At 43.0% G+C, this 14,733-nt stretch overlaps 2 protein-coding genes across 4 annotated transcripts in view; both read left to right on the top strand.

Annotated features, from left to right (window-relative positions):
- Nucleotides 1–5,372: 5,372 nt before the first annotated feature.
- On the top strand, nucleotides 5,373–9,320 carry LOC115188149 (myeloid leukemia factor 2). Of its 2 annotated transcripts, none has more exons than XM_029747084.1 (8): nucleotides 5,373–6,056; nucleotides 6,473–6,584; nucleotides 6,911–6,946; nucleotides 7,081–7,134; nucleotides 7,378–7,506; nucleotides 7,642–7,801; nucleotides 8,030–8,237; nucleotides 8,830–9,320. In XM_029747084.1, the coding sequence occupies exons 1-8, from the start codon at nucleotides 6,013–6,015 to the stop codon at nucleotides 8,840–8,842; spliced, it is 756 nt and encodes a 251-aa protein (XP_029602944.1). In that variant the 5' UTR covers nucleotides 5,373–6,012; the 3' UTR covers nucleotides 8,843–9,320. The 2 variants fall into 2 exon arrangements, with proteins under 2 accessions (XP_029602944.1, XP_029602945.1); XM_029747085.1 differs by having other exon boundaries at nucleotides 5,872–6,056; nucleotides 8,030–8,244.
- A 2,909-nt stretch (nucleotides 9,321–12,229) lies between these two features.
- Nucleotides 12,230–14,733, top strand: part of LOC115187945 (gamma-enolase) — a 13,780-nt gene continuing 11,276 nt past the window's right edge. The window contains exons 1-3 of one of the 2 annotated variants that reach the window (XM_029747032.1): nucleotides 12,230–12,327; nucleotides 14,306–14,391; nucleotides 14,619–14,714. In XM_029747032.1, coding sequence (XP_029602892.1) covers nucleotides 14,307–14,391; nucleotides 14,619–14,714 — 181 coding nt within the window. In that variant the 5' untranslated portion in view covers nucleotides 12,230–12,327; nucleotide 14,306. Of the gene's footprint in view, nucleotides 12,328–12,382; nucleotides 12,477–14,305; nucleotides 14,392–14,618; nucleotides 14,715–14,733 lie in introns of those variants that run through there. The other variant, XM_029747040.1, reaches the window with a different exon arrangement.

The raw sequence follows: 14,733 nt of genomic DNA, 5'->3' as shown, positions 1-14,733 counted from the left end.
CTGCTTGGTATGGCAACAGCACCACCCTCGATCGCATGGAGGTTCAGCACATCACTGGGGCCGAGCTCCTTGCTATACAGGACCTCTATATCAGCCAATGTGAAAGGAAGGGCCATGACATCGTTAGACTTGAGCCACCTAAGCTATAGACCTTTCTCTCTGCTTCCGCACGGTAAGCGGTACCAGTGCATCACGTCCGACACCAACAGGCTCCTAAACAGCTTCCATCTCCGAGCCATAAGACTGCTAAATACAGTTGAAGTCGGAAGTTTACATACACTTAGGTTGGAGTCATTAAAACTCGCTTTTCAACCACTTGACAAATTTCTTGTTAACAAACTATAGTTTTGGCAAGTCGGTTAGGACATGTACTTTGTGCGTGACACAAGTAATTTTTACAACATTTGTTTAAAGATGGATTATTTCACTTATAATTCACTGTATCACAATTCCAGTGGGTCAGAAGTTTACATACATTAAGTTGACTGTGCCTTTAAACAGCTTGGAAAATTCCAGAAAATTATGTCATGGCTTTAGAAGCTTCTGATTGGCAAATTGACATATTTTGAGCCAATTGGAGGTGTACCTGTGGATTTATTTCAAGCCTACCTTCAAACTCAGTGCCTCTTTGCTTGACATCATGGGAAAATCAAAAGAAATTAGCCAAGACCTCAGAAAAAAAATTGTAGACCTCCACAAGTCTGGTTCATCCTTGGGAGCAATTTCCAAACGCCTGAAGGTGCCACTTTCATCTATACAAACAATAGTACGCAAGTATAAACACCATGGGACCACGCAGCCGTCATACCGCTCAGGAAGGAGACACATTCTGTCTCTTAGAGATTGGTGCAAAAAGTGCAAATCAATCCCAGAACAACAGCAAAGGACCTTGTGAAGATGTTGGAGGAAACAACTGCACATGGGGCCAAAGATCGTACTTTTTGGAGAAATGTCCTCTGGTCTGATGAAACAAAAATACAACTGTTCGGCCATAATGACCATCGTTATGTTGGAGGAAAAAGGGGGAGGCTTGCAAGCCGAAGAACACCATCCCAACCGTGAAGCATGAGGGTGGCAGCATCATGTTGTGGGGGTGTTTTGCTGTAGGAGGGACTGATGCACTTCCCAAAATAGTTGACATCATGAGGAAGGAAATTTATGTGGATATATTGAAGCAACATCTCAAATCAAATGTATTTATAAATCCCTTCTTACATCAGCTGATATCTCAAAGTGCTGTACAGAAACCCAGCCTAAAACCCCAAACAGCAAGCAATGCAGGTGTAGAAGCACGGTGGCTAGGAAAAACTCCCTAGAAAGGCCAGAACCTAGGAAGAAACCTAGAGAGGAACCAGGCTATGAGGGGTGGCCAGCCCTCTTCTGGCTGTGCCAGGTGGAGATTATAACAGAACATGGCCAAGATGTTCAAATGTTCATAGATGACCAACAGGATGACCAACAGGGTCATTTTCGTAGCCAATCACATTCAGTGTATCTCTACCGCTCCTGCTGTCTCTAGAGAGTTGAAAACAGCAGGTCTGGGACAGGTTGCACATCCGGTGAACAGGTCAGGGTTCCATAGCCGCAGGCAGAACAGTTGAAACTGGAGCAGCAGCACGGCCAGGTGGACTGGGGACAGCAAGGAGTCATCAGGCCAGGTAGTCCTGAGGCATGGTCGTAGGGCTGAGAGAGAGAGAGAGAGAGAGAGAGAGAGAGAGAGAGACTTAAATTCACACAGGACACCGGATAAGACAGGAGAAATACTCCAGATATAGCAGACTGACCCTAGCCCCCGACACATAAACTACTGCAGCATAAACTAGATATCAGTCAGGAAGTTAAAAAGCTTGGTCGCAAATGGGTCTTCCAAATGGACAATGACCCCAAGCATACTTCCAAAGTTGTGGCAAAATGGCTTAAGGACAACAAAGTCAAGGTATTGGTGTGGTCATCACAAAGCCCTGACTTCAATCCTATAGAAAATGTGTGGGCAGAACTGAAAAAGCATGTGCGAGCAAGGAGGCCTATGAACCTGACTCAGTTACACCAGCTCTGTCAGGAGGAATGGGCCAAAATTCACCCAACTTATTGTGGGAAGCTTGTGGAAGGATACCCGAACCGTTTGACCCAAGTTAAACAATTTAAAGGCAATGCTACCAAATACTAATTGAGTGTATGTAAACTTCTGAACCACTGGGAATGTGATGAAAGAAATAAAAGCTGAAATAAATCATTCTCTCTACTATTATTCTGACATTTCACATTCTTAAAATAAAGTGGCGATCCTAACTGACCTAAAACTGAATTTTTACTTGGATTAAATGTCAGGAATTGTGAAAACTGAGTTTAAATGTATTTGGCTAAGGTGTATGTAAAATTCCGACTTCAACTGGAGCTAACAGAATGGCTGCACGGACTATCTGAGTTTACCCTTGAATTTAAAAAAATAGTTTTGCACAGTCACAGTGTTCTACACACTCACTGACACTCCAACACACACATACTGTAACATGCACACACATTTATACTGACTTTAGACAGTCTTGATGCCTATTCACCTTACTCCCATACATACAGTACATTCGGAAAGTATTCAGACCCCTTCACTTTTCCATATTTTGTTACGTTACAGCCTTATTATAAAATTGATAAATAAAATATGTTCCTCATCAATCTACACACAATACCCCATAATGAAAAAGCGAAAATAGGTTTTGATGAAAAATGATGCTATGAGACTCAAAATTGAACTCAGGTGCACCCTGTGTCCATTGATCATATTTGAGATGTTTCTACAACTTGCAGTAAATTCAGTTTATTGGACATGAATTCGAAAGGCACACACCTGTCTATATAAGGTCCCACAGTTGACAGTGCATGTCAGAGCAAAAACCAAGACATGAGGTCGAAGGAATTATCCTTAGAGCTTTAAGACAGGATTGTGTCGAGGCTCAGATCTGGGGAAGGATACCAAAACATTTCTGCAGCATTGAAGATCCCCAAGAACACAGTGGCCTCCATCATTCTTAAATGGAAGAAGTTTGGAACCACCAAGACTCTTCCTAGAGCTGGCTGCCCGGCAAAACAGAGCAATCGGGGATAAGGGCCTTGGTCTTGGAGGTGACCAAGAACCCGATGGTCACTCTGACAGAGCTCCAGAATTGCTCTGATGAAACCAAGATTGAACTCTTTGGCCTGAATGCCAAGCGTCACGTCTGGAGGAAACCTGGCACCATCCTTACGGTGAAGCATGCTGGTGGCAGCATCATGCTGTGTGGATGTTTGTCAGCTGCAGGGACTGGGAGACTAGTCAGGATCGAGGAAAAGATGAACGGAGAAAAGTACAGAGATCCTTGATGAAAGCCTGCTCCACAGCACTCAGGACCTCAGACCATCCAACAAGACAACGATCCTAAGCACACAGCCAAGACAACGCAGGAGTGGCTTCAGGATAAGTCTCTGAATGTCCTTGAGTGGCCCAGCCAGAGCCTAGACTTGAACCTGATCAAACATCTCTGGAGAGACCTGAAAATAGCTGTGCAGCGACGCTCCCCATCCAACCTAACAGATCTTGAGAGGATCTGCAGAGAAGAATGGGAGAAACTCCTCAAATACAGATGTGCCAAGCTTGTAGCGTCATACCCAAGAAGACTCAAATCAAATCAAATCAAAGTTTATTTGTCACGTGCGCCGAATACAACAGGTGTAGACCTTACAGTGAAATGCTTACTTACAGGCTCTAACTAATAGTGCAAAAAAGGTATTAGGTGAACAATAGGTAAGTAAAGAAATAAAAACAACAGTTAAAAGACAGTAAAAATGACAGTAGCGAGGCTATATACAGTAACAAGGCTATAAAAGTAGCGAGGCTACATACAGACACCAGTTAGTCGGGCTGATTGAGGTAGTATGTACATGTAGATATGGTTAAAGTGACTATGCATATACGGTGAACAGAGATAGCAGTAGCGTAAAAGAGGGGTTGGCGGGTGGTGGGACACAATGCAGATATGGTTAAAGTGACTATGCATATATGGTGAACAGAGATAGCAGTAGCGTAAAAGAGGGGTTGGCGGGTGGTGGGACACAATGCAGATAGCCCGGTTAGCCAATGTGCGGGAGCATTGGTTGGTCGGGCCAATTGAGGTAGTATGTACATGAATGTATAGTTAAAGTGACTATGCATATATGATAAACAGAGTAGCAGCAGAGGGGTTGGGGGGATGGGGCACACAATGCAAATAGTCCGGGTAGCCATTTGATTACCTGTTCAGGAGTCTTATGTCTTGGGGGTAAAAACTGTTGAGAAAACGTTTTGTCCTAGACTTGGCACTCCGGTACCGCTTGCCATGCGGTAGTAGAGAGAACAGTCTATGACTGGGGGGGGGCTGGGGTCTTTGACAATTTTTAGGGCCTTCCTCTGACACTGCCTGGTGTAGAGGTCCTGGATGGCTCTAATCGCTGCCAAAGGTGCTTCAACATAGTACTGAGTAAAGGGTCTGAATACTTACGTAAATGTGATATTTCAGTGTTTTATTTTATAATAAATTAGCAAAAATGTCTTAACCTGTTTTTGCTTTGTTATTATGGTGTGTTTTGTGAAAATGTAAATATATATATTTTTTATCCATTTTAGAATATGGCTGTAACGTCCCAAAATGTGGAAAAAGTCAAGGGGTCGGAATACTTTCCGAATGCACTGCGTCTACCTCTATCACTCCAGTAACCCTGTACATTGTAAATATGATATTGGAACTGACCCTGTATATAGCGAATTACCTTGTGTTCTTATTTTTATTTCTCATGCGTTTTTGTTCTAGCTTGTGTTATCTTTAGTGCTACTTTGATATTGATTACTGCATTGTTGGGTTTGGAGCATGCAAGAAGGCATTTCACTATACTTGTGCATGTGACATTAAAACTTAACTTCAAAAACATATTTGACAGTTGGCACAACTTTTGAGCATACATGCATGCAACAGCAGTTTGATCCTCAAAAGCAAGGCCTGTAGAGAGCAGTGTTCTCACATTTCTGTAACTTCTGGCAATATTTTGATTCCTAAAGTTGCTTCTGAGTCTTGTTTTAAAATGTTCTGTTTTTACAGTCATATCAAGACTATGCTTTAGAAAAAAAGATAGTTGATGATGATTTTAAGCTCTATATAAATTATGTCACCCAGTGACATAATGACACCCTGTCACCAGCTCTTTTTAGTGACATTCAATACAAAAAAATACATGTTTTTATGTAAATAGATACCAAAGAAGTGACATTGGTTGACAGATATTACACATTAGCAAGGGTAAGGCATGTTGGTCTTTTTGCATTCTGTCCTCATTGACGACGAGCCTGCGTCATTTCCGGATGTTGCCTCCCCCTTTTTTTTTATTGACATTTCGCTTAATTCTAGCTTGCGGGCTACAGGCGTTTTGCAGGGTCATTTGTTTTTTATTCGGTGACATTTAGCACCACGGCTTCTGAACGGATAGGTGCATATTTTGCACAAAAGAGAGGCGTTTGTAGGTGTCAGGTTGTTGGAAAATTGTAGCGACATCAACATCTTTCTTCCTTTGGATTCCTGACGTTTTGGCTTCCTTTGTCAGCTTGACTTCCGTTTTCATGTGCAATCAACAGTGGAAAAATAGCTAGCTATCTTGCTAGGAAAACCCTAGCCAATGTATTAAGTTGTACTTAGGCGTGAGCAATATACGACTTTCTATCGGCAAATAAGTCTGCTTTAAGGGGCTCATTTCCAACGTTGGTTTGTACGCTAGTTTTCAGGCTAGTTTCCTAACACGGATGCTAGGTGGCTAGCAAGGATAGCTAACTTGCTAACAATACTGCTGCACATTTCTCACTATTGTCCGTCGGTACGCTGTTCTAGAAGTGTCGAAATACCTGAATGAGAGGTCGTACATTAACTGTCCTCTTACATTATTTTTTGTACTGAGGCCCGAAGAAACTACGTTTTTAGCTAGCCCCAGCTAGCTTAATTAGCTAAGCAAAACACCATGTTTCGATATTTAAATGACGTGGATGACAACCCTTACATGATGTGAGTATCGTATAGCCTTTTATCCAAGCGAACTGCATGTTTTGCTTTTATACCCATTTGAATGAATAAACACAGTCGTTGTCGTTTGTTCTGAGATTTAAAGGCCTAATCTCCTGCCACCATGTGTAGGCAGGCAGCCAGAATATATTAGATAACTACATACACCACATAGTTAACTATGTCACGGCTGGGATGTATTACGGATATGTCTAGTTTATTCTTTTTTACATAAGTATGTGTTTACCCCGTATATTCTCATTCCATGATGAGTAACCATGGTCAAGAGTACACCTGGAAACAGGTGGATTTCTCACCTGAGTTTTCATCATGATGTCAGCAATCCCTTTCCTTATTCACCGCTGTTTTTTTTTTCATGATCTGTACCCTCAGTGAGATAAATTGTTTCTGTTTTGCAGGGATCCATTCGCAGCCCACAGGCAACAGATGAGGAGTCTGTTTGGGTCGTTTGGCTACGAACCTTTCCCCCTCAGCCCTCAGATTCAGCCTCCCCGTGCACCCCACCTTCAGGTGTGTGTGAGCGAGAGTGTCACTACTCTGAGTATCTCTAGTAAGTGTGTGATGTTGGGTTCAATTCCATTTCAAATTTAGGAAGTACACTACAATTCAAATTATCTTCAATGGGTAAACATTGGAATTTGAATTGGACATAGGATAACTTTTTGAATTGACTGTAATTAAAATGGAATCGACCCAACCCTGGTAGGTATACAACACACCATAGCTATTTCCCCTTTGATTATATGTAGTGTAGTCTAATTTTATATTACTTCATGCCACACTGCATTGTTACTGCATATTTGTTGTCTGCTGTTAAATAACCTACTGCTTTTCAGGCTGGAGCCCTGCAGCCATTTGGAATGATGGGAATGGTGAGTCCTTGTCCCTTCGTGTTAAGATGTTATCTCTGCCTCTTAGAGCCCAGAATGCACCATTCCAGTATGTTCAAAACGAATTCTCAATTTCAAAATCAGATAACTAACTTCCTCATGTGTTCCTTCCCCAGGGGGGAGGCTTCATGGACATGTTTGGAATGATGGGAGGAATGATGGAGAACATGGTGAGTATTTTCAGAGATTCCTGGTATTCCCTCACCTGCTTTCCCAGATCCAGATCAAGCATGTTCCTGGGCTACAAAGCACCCTCAATGGAGATTCTCTGTGTCCAGAAAAAATACATTTTAGAGTTAAAGTTTTGTGACCCAGCAACAACTCTGTCTAAAGCAAAGACCCAACATGAGTTCAGTGGTTGAAACTTAAACATAATCCAGCTAGACAAGATGTGTTATCTTCTTTCCCTTTAGGACAGAATGTCGGGTTCCCCAAACTGTCAGACGTTCTCTTCCTCCACAGTCATCTCCTACTCCTCCTCAGACATGGGAGCCCCTAAAGTCTACCAGCAGACCAGCGAACTGAGGACTGCACCTGGAGGGGTAAGAGAGCAGGCCAAATTACATTTACTGCTGTGATTGCATGTACATTGTTCAGTAGGGGTTTACAATGCCAATCCTCCAGAGCTACTGGCCTCTACTACCAGCTCCCTGCTGAACACTACCTCCTCCCCTCAGATTCGTGAGACGCGCCAATCGATGCGTGACAGCGAGAGTGGCTTGGAGCGCCTGGCCATTGGCCACCACATCTGGGACCGCGGTCACGTGATGGAACGCTCCCGAAACCGCCACACCGGCGACCGCGAAGAACGGCAGGACTACATCAACCTGGAGGAGAGTAAGTCATGGAGCTACATGTGCTACTCACTACAGTTCTCCAGAATCAGTATGACCATACCCACCTTTCTAACCCCCAAGTAATAATAAACCATTTGCCTTGGGAAAAAAACATATGGATGCTAAATGGCTGTATTTGCAACTGTTTGTTTCCGTTGCTAGACTTGCCTGGTTAGAGTTACGTCTGGCCAGGTTTCTAACCCCCTCCCCTCCCCTGTCTCTCTCTCAGGTGAGGCTGCTGCCTTCGATGAGGAGTGGAGGAGCACAGCCGGAAGGTACCCTCCCCCAAACGCACGGGGGATAGACTACGGCCGGGACAGGAGGGCAGGTGGGCAACAGCTGGCCCTCGCCGCCCCACCCAGCTCCTCGTCTCCGCCCGCCCCTCGCCATGAGTCTCCCAGACACCTCCCACCCGCAACTCGCCCCCGTTACGACTGGTGAGAGGTAGGAGGAGCATGACCTGTATGTCTGTGTGTGTTTGTAAAAGTGTGTGTACTGTGGACAGCACTGCACAGTCCCAAATCAATTATTGTACCCTTTGTTGATCTGAAAGTAGTGGATAGGTATCAACCCTGATATAGGGTCTTTGCTTACGCCAATCCCGATCCAGTCCTTTCAAATCCACTAGGTGAGTCAATAAGGTCCAGGGAACAGATGAGATCAGTCTGGAACTGGGCCTGTCCCAGTTGTTAGCCTGTCTGTGGTGAATGGGTGTATCTGCATTGCTTGCTGTTTGGGGTTTTAGGCTGGGTTTCTGTACAGCACTTTGTGACATCGGTTGATGTAAAAAGGGCTTTATAAATACATTTGATTGATCTCAATAGTCTACAGTGGTTTACGTTACACCACTCGTCCATCTGCTCTCACATTAAACAAGTGGACAGGCAAAAGCTCAGTCCCATTAAGAATCCTCCATATTGCTTTTGACATAGCCAGTGTTTTCAGATCAGTGTAGGAGAGGAGACAAGAAGCCACTATGACAGTTGAGATCCACATCACCCACTGATGTCATGTGTTTTCTCCTGCCAGGGGTCAAGGGTGAAAGGTGAGCAGAAGGATGGAGGAGAGGATACTGAGGGGATCTGCCTGATGCTGTGAACGAAGAAGGGAGGAGAGGGTCACGACTGACCGTGAAGATATTTGATATGATGGGACTGTCTATATATAAACTATACATTTAACACACACACACACACATCAGAACCCAATACACTCAATACCTGCAATTATGGTTCAACCTCTCTGCTGTTACCGTTCACATACACACGTGCGGACACACTTGTACACACATGATTACACACACTCAAGTTGTATATAGAGCCACCCTCCAACTTTACATGCGTTAATTGCCCACCTCACTATATAAATATCTATACATTGCCACACTACATACTACACATGTGCTGTACAGTCCATATATGTTTGTGTAGACACTAGTGTGTCTGTGAATTGAATTGTATACTGTTGACTAATTAAACTAATTAATGAAAACAAACATTAAACATTGTTAGATAATTGCACACTGTGTTGTGGTTTGTTATGGAATAGTGAGTGGATAGGTTATGTTTTTAGAACAGGTTTTGACCTGACAAGGACTGACATTACTAAAGGTGGTACAGGAGCAATGGAGTTTGCTGGTGTTTTTCTGTCTTTATACAGTCTCTTGTCTGAAAATCCCATTTCCATGTAGGAAGTAAACTGACATTCCAATACACATTTTTGTTGTTGTAAACCCATGAGAATTGGAATTTCAGTTTACTTCCTGAATTGGCACAATTGAAGTGGAATTGATCCCAACCCTGGTGCATGTGAAAAATGTTACTTGGTTGTATTTTTGTTTTGCTGTTGAATCTGTTCAATATTCAGCATGCCTTTCCATCCCAACACTTTGTTAATATTATAAGTGCCACAGTAAATAGTGTGTCCTATGGCACAGTCCATCCCTTCATACATACTCCCTCACAAATAAACACATTCACATCCCTACACACTCACTCTCTCGTGTGTGTAAACTCGTGCTCTCACTATCTAGTGTCAGAATAGCTGCAGATGGTCATATGACATCCAGCTGGAACACACCAGAGAAGAAGCCAATCAAAATCCTCCCTGCCCTCTGCCCATTCCCTCTGGATATCTCTCCCCCCTCTCTCTTCCATAATTGTCACCTTCATCGCTGAGGTTCCGTCTGTATTTTATAGCTGCCTTGTGATTTATTGTTCGTTCTCTATCTTTCATCTCTCCATGTGTGTATTCTGTTAAATGCTACCCATCACTAGTTACTGGCCCTGGTCCTCTATTACCGCCTTCATTCACATACAGTGCCTTGCAAAATTATTCAGACCTTTTGGATTGCTTCACATTTTATTGTTACAAAGTGGAATTAGAATTGATTGATTTAAATTGTCTTTTTTTTGTTGTCAATTTACTCTGTAATGTCAAAGTGGAAGAAAAATACAATTTTTTTTTAAAGATTAATAAAAATGTGATAACTAAAATATGTCCATTGCATAAGTATTCAGCCTATTTGTTTATGCAAGCCTAAATTAGTTCAGGAGTAAAATGTTGCTTAATAAATCACATAAGTTACATGGACTCACTCTGTGTGAAATAATAGGGGTTGACATGATTTTTTTAATGACTAACCCTTCTTCTGTCCTCCATGCATAAAATATATGTAAGGTCCCTCAGTCAAATATTGAATTACAAGCACAGATTTAACTACAAAGACCAGGGATCTTTTTGAAAGCCTCAAAGAAGGGTAGTGATTGGTTGATGGATAACAATAACAAATCAGACATTGAATATCTCTTTAAGCATGGTCAAGTTAATAATTATGCTGTGGATTATGAATTAAACCACCCAGACACATCAAGAAAGACATCCTTCTGAACTGAGGTGCAGGACAGGAATTAAACTGCTCTCGGATGTTACCATGAGGCCATTGGTGATTTTAAAGCAGTTACAGGGTTCAATGGATGTGATGGGAGAAAACTGAGGATGGATCAACAACATTGTAGTGACTCCACAAAAATGACTAAGTGAAAAGAAGAATACAAATACACAGAATATAAATATTCCAAAACATCCATCTTGTATGCAACAAGGCACTAAAGTAATATACTTTTTGTCCTAAATGCAAAGTCTTATGTTTGGGGAAAATCCAACATAACACTTCACTGAGTAACTGCCTACTTATTTTCATGCATGGTGGTGGCTGCATCAAGGTATGGGTATGCTTGACATCTGCAAATACTGGGGAGTTTTTCAGGATAAAAAGAAACAGGATGGAGCTAATCACAGGCAAAAGGAAAACCTGGTTCAGTCTATTTTCCAACAGATACTGGGAGAGGAATTCACCTTTCAGCAGGACAATAACCTACAACACAAGGTCAAATCTACACTGGAGTTGCTTACCAATAAGACAGTGAATGTTTCTGAGTGACCAAGTCAAAGTTTTGACTTAAATCTGCTTGAAAATGTATGGCAAGACTTGAAAATTGCTGTCTAGCCATGACCCCTAACATCTTGACAGAGCTTGAAGAATTATGAAATTCAATATTGCACAATCCAGGTGTAAAGCCCGAGACTTACGCAAGAAGGCTCACAGGTGTAATCACTGCCAAATGTGTTTCTATTGACTCAGAGAGCTGAATACTTACGCAACAACTAAAATATATAATTTCTATCAATCTTTTAAAAATAAAATGTATTCTTCCATTTTGACATTACAGAGTATTTTGTGTAGATTGTTGACAATTCACATACTGTATCTATACAAAGCTGATAGCCATACTAACAGATTTCTGCAACCTGCAGTATGTCGTAGAAGATTAATGCTAATGCTAACTAAGTGAATGCATCCTCCAGTATGTTCTAGCTCGCAGATACACACAGCAAGCTAAGCCCATGCATCCCACAGTATGTCCCAGCATACACTCCTGCCAAACCTGCCGTCTGTTTCTGCCTGTTCTCTGTGTATGTGAGCTTATCAGGGCTTACATCACTACTGACTAGTACTCATGACATCTGCGGAAATATTGTTCCAGCAAATGTATGCATAAATGAATGTGTAATTGTTGTGTTTGCCAACATACTGAGCGTCAGTGCCTGGGGCTGTAGCTCTGTTGCTGTGGTGCAGTGTGTTGACTGTGTCATCATGGGATGGGGCAGGGGGGTTGTGGGGGATTGTGTTTTGTATTCCATGTTGTATTCTCTCCTATTCTATTTTGTGACATTTCTCTGGGCTCAAGCCAAACACAGAACACACACAACCCCTCTTCTTCGGTGCCTAATGCTGCTATGCTGAATCCTTCTCTCCTCTCCTCTTTCTGTCTCCTTGACCCAGTCTCGCTCCCTCCCCTTTCCTCTGCAGCTTCCAATAACTTGCGCGTTCCCCCTCCCCCGTCTGTCGCACGTTCTCACCGCCTCCCCTTTTCTACCTCCTCCCTGTGCCCCTCTCTCACTCTCCTTCTCTCTCATTTGCTCACATTCTCTCACTTTTCCTACCAGGCTTCACACACACTGCAGGTAATGGAAAACAATATACATCTATTCCTTCCTTCCTCTCATCCTTCTCAGTCTCCTCTCCTCTGTCTTGCTGCTCTCTTCTCTCATCATTTCATCCCTCCGCCGGCTCATATCCTCTGATTAGTCCTTGACTGCACAGCACAGCACAGGTACCATTGCATCAGCTTATGTGTCTAAACTCACTGACGGTGTGTGTGTGTCCTACTAGTCCAAGGTTCGATGTTGAATGTGTTTGATGGTTGGCCTGTCAATTGCGGTGTGGTGTGTGTGGCTGTATGTGCTTAGAGTGCATCTGCTTCACAGCATTTACTTCCTGACTATGCGTCAGTTTGTGCCAGTTTGCTGTGTGTGTGTGTGTGTGTGTGTGTGTGTGTGTGTGTGTGTCTGTGTCTGTGTCTATGTGTGTATGAGAGAGAGAGAAAGAGAGAGAGAGTAGAAGTCTGCCTGTGTTAGTCTCTATTTTCTGTTTATGTCTCCAGAAAATACATTTAAGAGGTCATTTTTTTCTCTCACTCTGTGAACATCACTTACCCCATCTCAGAATATTCATAATTTCTGGCCAAAGGGGGATTTAATCATTTTAGAATCTCTACCACTGTTCCCTTGCTCCTCTCATCTTTCTCCCCCTTCTTCTAAAGCTTGTTTTGATAATGCAGAAATCCCTCTGCTGTGTTAGAACATGGATGTGTTAGAACAAGGCTGTATTAGAACATGGCTGTGTTAGAACAAGGCTGTGTTAGAACATGGCTGTGTTAGAACATGGCTGTGTTAGAACAAGGCTGTGTTAGAACAAGGCTGTGTTAGAACATGTCTGTGTTAGAACATGTCTGTATTAGAACATGGCTGTGTTAGAACAAGGCTGTGTTAGAACATGGCTGTGTTAGAACAAAGCTGTGTTAGAACATGGCTGTGTTAGAACAAGGCTGTGTTAGAACAAGGCTGTGTTAGAACATGGCTGTGTTAGAACAAGGCTGTGTTAGAACATGGCTGTGTTGGAACAAGGATGTGTTAGAACATGGCTGTGTTAGAACATGGCTGTGTTGGAACATGGCTGTGTTACAACAAGGCTGTGTAGGAACATGGCTGTGTTAGAACAAGTCTGTGTTAGGACATGGCTGTGTTAGAACAAGGCTGTGTTGGAACATGGCTGTGTTAGAACAAGGCTGTGTTAGAACATGGCTGTGTTAGAACAAGGATGTGTTTAGAACATGGTTGAGTTAGAACCTGGCTGTGTTAAAAAATGGCTGTGTTAGAACAAGTCTGTGTTAGAACATGGCTGAGTTAGAACATGGCTGTGTTAGAACATGGCTGTATTAGAACATGGCTGTGTTAGAACAAGGCTGTGTTAGAACAAGGCTGTGTTAGAACATGGCTGTATTAGAACATGGCTGTGTTAGAACATGGCTGTGTTAGAACATGGCTGTGTTAGAACAAGGTTGTGTTAGAACATGGCTGTGTTAGAACATGGCTGTGTTAGAACAAGGTTGTGTTAGAACAAGGCTGTGTTAGAACATGGCTGTGTTAGAACAAGGCTGTGTTAGAACATGGCTGTGTTAGAACATGGCTGTGTTGGAACATGGCTGTGTTAGAACAAGGCTGTGTAGGAACATGGCTGTGTTAGAACATGGCAGTGTTAGAACATGGCAGTGTTAGAACATGGCAGTGTTAGAACATGGCTGTGTAGGAACATGGCTGTGTTAGAATATGGCTGTGTTAGAACATGGCTGTGTTAGAACATGGCTGTGTTAGAACAAGGCTGTATTAGAAGCAGAGTTGGTGCGTGTACTGTATGTGCTAGAAGAAAGGATGAAAGGTGCTGTGTGTGTGTGTGTGTGTGTGTGTGTGTGTGTGTGTGTGTGTGTGTGTGTGTGTGTGTGTGTGTACATTTGTATGCGTGCCTGTTAGATGTGAGAATGAATTGTGTCTGTATTATATTTGCCTCTGACTGTGCGTGTGTATGTGTGTGTGTTCCCCACAGGATGTCGATAGTGATCATTGTTGCCAGGGAGATCCTGGACTCCAGGGGGAACCCCACAGTGGAAGTGGACCTGCACACTGACAAAGGTGAGAGACTGGTATTTTTCATCATCACTACATGTTGTGATTATTTTAGATATTCCATTATCAACTGGTTAATGGGTATTTTCCTCTCCCCTCGTTCCCTCACCCCTCCATTCCCTCATTTTCTCAACCCTTCCATTCCCTCCCTCATCTGTCTTCCCCTCCCTCACCCTCCCTTCCCTCGTTCCCTCACCCCTCCATTCCCTCACATCTCTCCCTCCTCCTTCCAGGTGTCTTCAGGGCAGCTGTGCCTAGCGGAGCGTCTACTGGCATCTATGAAGCCCTGGAGCTGAGAGACGGAGACAAGAGCCGCTACAAGGGCAAAGGTGAGGGCTGAGGAAGGTG

Source organism: Salmo trutta, chromosome 3 (genome assembly GCF_901001165.1).
Source record: "Salmo trutta chromosome 3, fSalTru1.1, whole genome shotgun sequence".
NCBI lineage: Eukaryota > Metazoa > Chordata > Actinopteri > Salmoniformes > Salmonidae > Salmo > Salmo trutta.
Note: the sequence above shows the minus strand (reverse complement) of the source record. Positions and strands in the feature narration are given on the sequence as shown.

Excerpts from the sequence above, each read along its gene's own strand:
- LOC115188149 (XM_029747084.1), top strand. The coding sequence starts at position 6,013 with ATGTTTCGATATTTAAATGACGTGGATGACAACCCTTACATGAT. Across the intron at positions 6,057-6,472 it reads GATGACAACCCTTACATGAT|GGATCCATTCGCAGCCCACA; the intron begins GTGAGTATCGTA and ends TCTGTTTTGCAG. Across the intron at positions 7,507-7,641 it reads TGAGGACTGCACCTGGAGGG|ATTCGTGAGACGCGCCAATC; the intron begins GTAAGAGAGCAG and ends TCCTCCCCTCAG.